We start from the raw sequence: 2,272 nt of genomic DNA on the forward strand, positions 1-2,272 counted from the left end.
ATACTTTTCCCACCAAAGACAAAGCCTTCATTTCAATATATTTGTCGAAAGTTCACAAAAATTACATGTAAAATAACTGTTATTTTAATAGTAAGATAATATCAATATATTTTTACAAATATTATAATAATAATCAAACAACTTATTACAAGTATTTGTGGACAATTGTCTACATATAAATATTAATACTTTCAAAATATTTTGATATATTTTTCTAACTTTTGATACTATATCTTATTTTTGGTTGTCATATTAATATTTTCAAATTAAGATAGAATATTTTTTTGGACGGGAAATTAAGTCACATTCATAGAATGAATAGTGTAATGGATTGGCCCAAAGAAATCTCCAAGCAGCTCAACAGAAATGAAACTTGGAGGCCCAATTCTCAGTAACCAATCCCCCTCCTTATTGAAGTCCATTATCAGCTATTCAACGAGCCTCTTCCGGAGCCCAGTTATGCCTAATTCACAATACCTATCCATATGTTTGATCCAATTTCATAACTTTCGATTTTCACGGAAAAAAAAAAACTAAAAAAAATAAAAATAGAAAACCTTCTATTCCAATCTAAAATTAAAAAGAAAATATGATGATAAGGAATGGGGTCCCACAAATTGACACATGGCTCTGAAGAGTGAAGATATTATTCATTGACCAAGTCTTGAGTGTTCATCCTTATCCATCTCCCCTTCGTCCACTTTTCAATTTCTGGCTTTTTCCACTTCCTTCGATTCACTATTGCCACTGACGTTATCACACCATCAAAATCAAAATTATGTTACACTTGGAACCATCATAACACTTCAGAGATATTTTAAGCATTGGATCACTCTCTAATCTCTCTCTATATATACTGAGCATCAACAAACACAGAGAATCCCCATTCATTATCGTTTTTGTTGAAACATATAGGAAGCAAATTAAAATGGTTCTGCTAGAGAAGCTCTGGGATGATGTTGTAGCTGGGCCTCAACCTGATCGTGGGCTTGGTAGGCTCAGGAAGATCACCACCGGCATCAAAGGTATCATCGCTATGAATAATAATAAGATATGTAGTTTTGTATGATATGATGTTACATATACAAATATATGATTGATCAGATGAAGGAGATGGAAGCAGCTTCAAGAGGAGCACGTCGATGCCGACGACCCCACCAACCCCGGGGACGCCAACGTCACCGGGGTCGGCGCGTAAGGCAGATAACGTGTGGAGGAGCGTGTTCCACCCAGGGAGTAACTCTGCCACCAAGAGCATTGGTGCTCAGATGTTTGACAAACCACTCCCCAATTCTCCCACTGTCTATGATTGGTACTTAGCTTCTTAATTAAACACTTTGCAATGATAGGGATAATAAACATTTCATCCCAAAAACTTAAACTGATTTTAGAATTTACTAAGGATCGAACTCTTGACTTTTCGGATCTCGAGTTCTAATACTATGGTATGATACCACTAATCTCAAAAATTTCAGGTGATAGAAAAAAATAACACTAATGATTATATTTCTAATACTTTTTTAAATCCTCATTGTTCACATTATACAATGGAAATACAAATATTCCATTGGCTCCCAATATTTTCTCTAACCATATATAACCACTTGCATGTATGTGATGGCAGGCTCTACAGCGGCGAGTCAAGGAGCAAGCACCGCTAAGTGCAGTGCATGAAATGTAAATACTCTCCTCATATTATAATTATAATAAAATTAGCAACTGAAATGTAAAAGAAGATTAATTATTATTAGTATGCTCTAATTTGGGCAATGACTTTTTTGTTTTTGTTTTTTATTTTGATTTTTCCTCTGGGATAAATCATAAGTATAATCGATTATGTAGTTAATATTATGTTATATATTAAGATGAATAAAAGTGTGGTACTACTTTGTTATTTTCTTTTTGGGGCTAAAAATCATATCATCTAGAAGAGGTGAAAGAGATAAGGAGCCTATTATCATTACATTATTGTGGATTTGCAGAACCTTCCCGATAAATAATAAGTCATTTCGTCACAATATTTACATGGTACGAATTTAATTTGGTGGCTCTCCAAATCATCATAATTTAGTTTACAAGTTTTGGGCCATAGGTGCCTCTTTTTTCCAAGTTAATGAGGTAAACGAGAGTCATCATCATCATACGCATTTGTATTTGACTTAGTCTTCGAGCTAAACTTTATTGAAGGGTAATCAATTCAAGAAAACTTATAGCCGGGTGATGAGACTATAATTGAATGAATTTGCGGGTTGATTTTTGAAAGGGTTAAAAC

General features: G+C 33.9%; 1 protein-coding gene across 1 annotated transcript; it reads left to right on the forward strand.

The window, feature by feature from the left end:
• LOC107624224 (dormancy-associated protein 1) lies at positions 892-1,899 on the forward strand (the record flags this gene model as incomplete). Its single annotated transcript, XM_016326704.1, is given in 3 exon segments — positions 892-1,025; positions 1,105-1,312; positions 1,625-1,899. Coding segments are annotated over 3 exon segments (342 nt in total). The 3' UTR covers positions 1,662-1,899.

The sequence above is a fragment of the Arachis ipaensis genome, chromosome B10, assembly GCF_000816755.2.
Source record: "Arachis ipaensis cultivar K30076 chromosome B10, Araip1.1, whole genome shotgun sequence".
Lineage (NCBI taxonomy): Eukaryota > Viridiplantae > Streptophyta > Magnoliopsida > Fabales > Fabaceae > Arachis > Arachis ipaensis.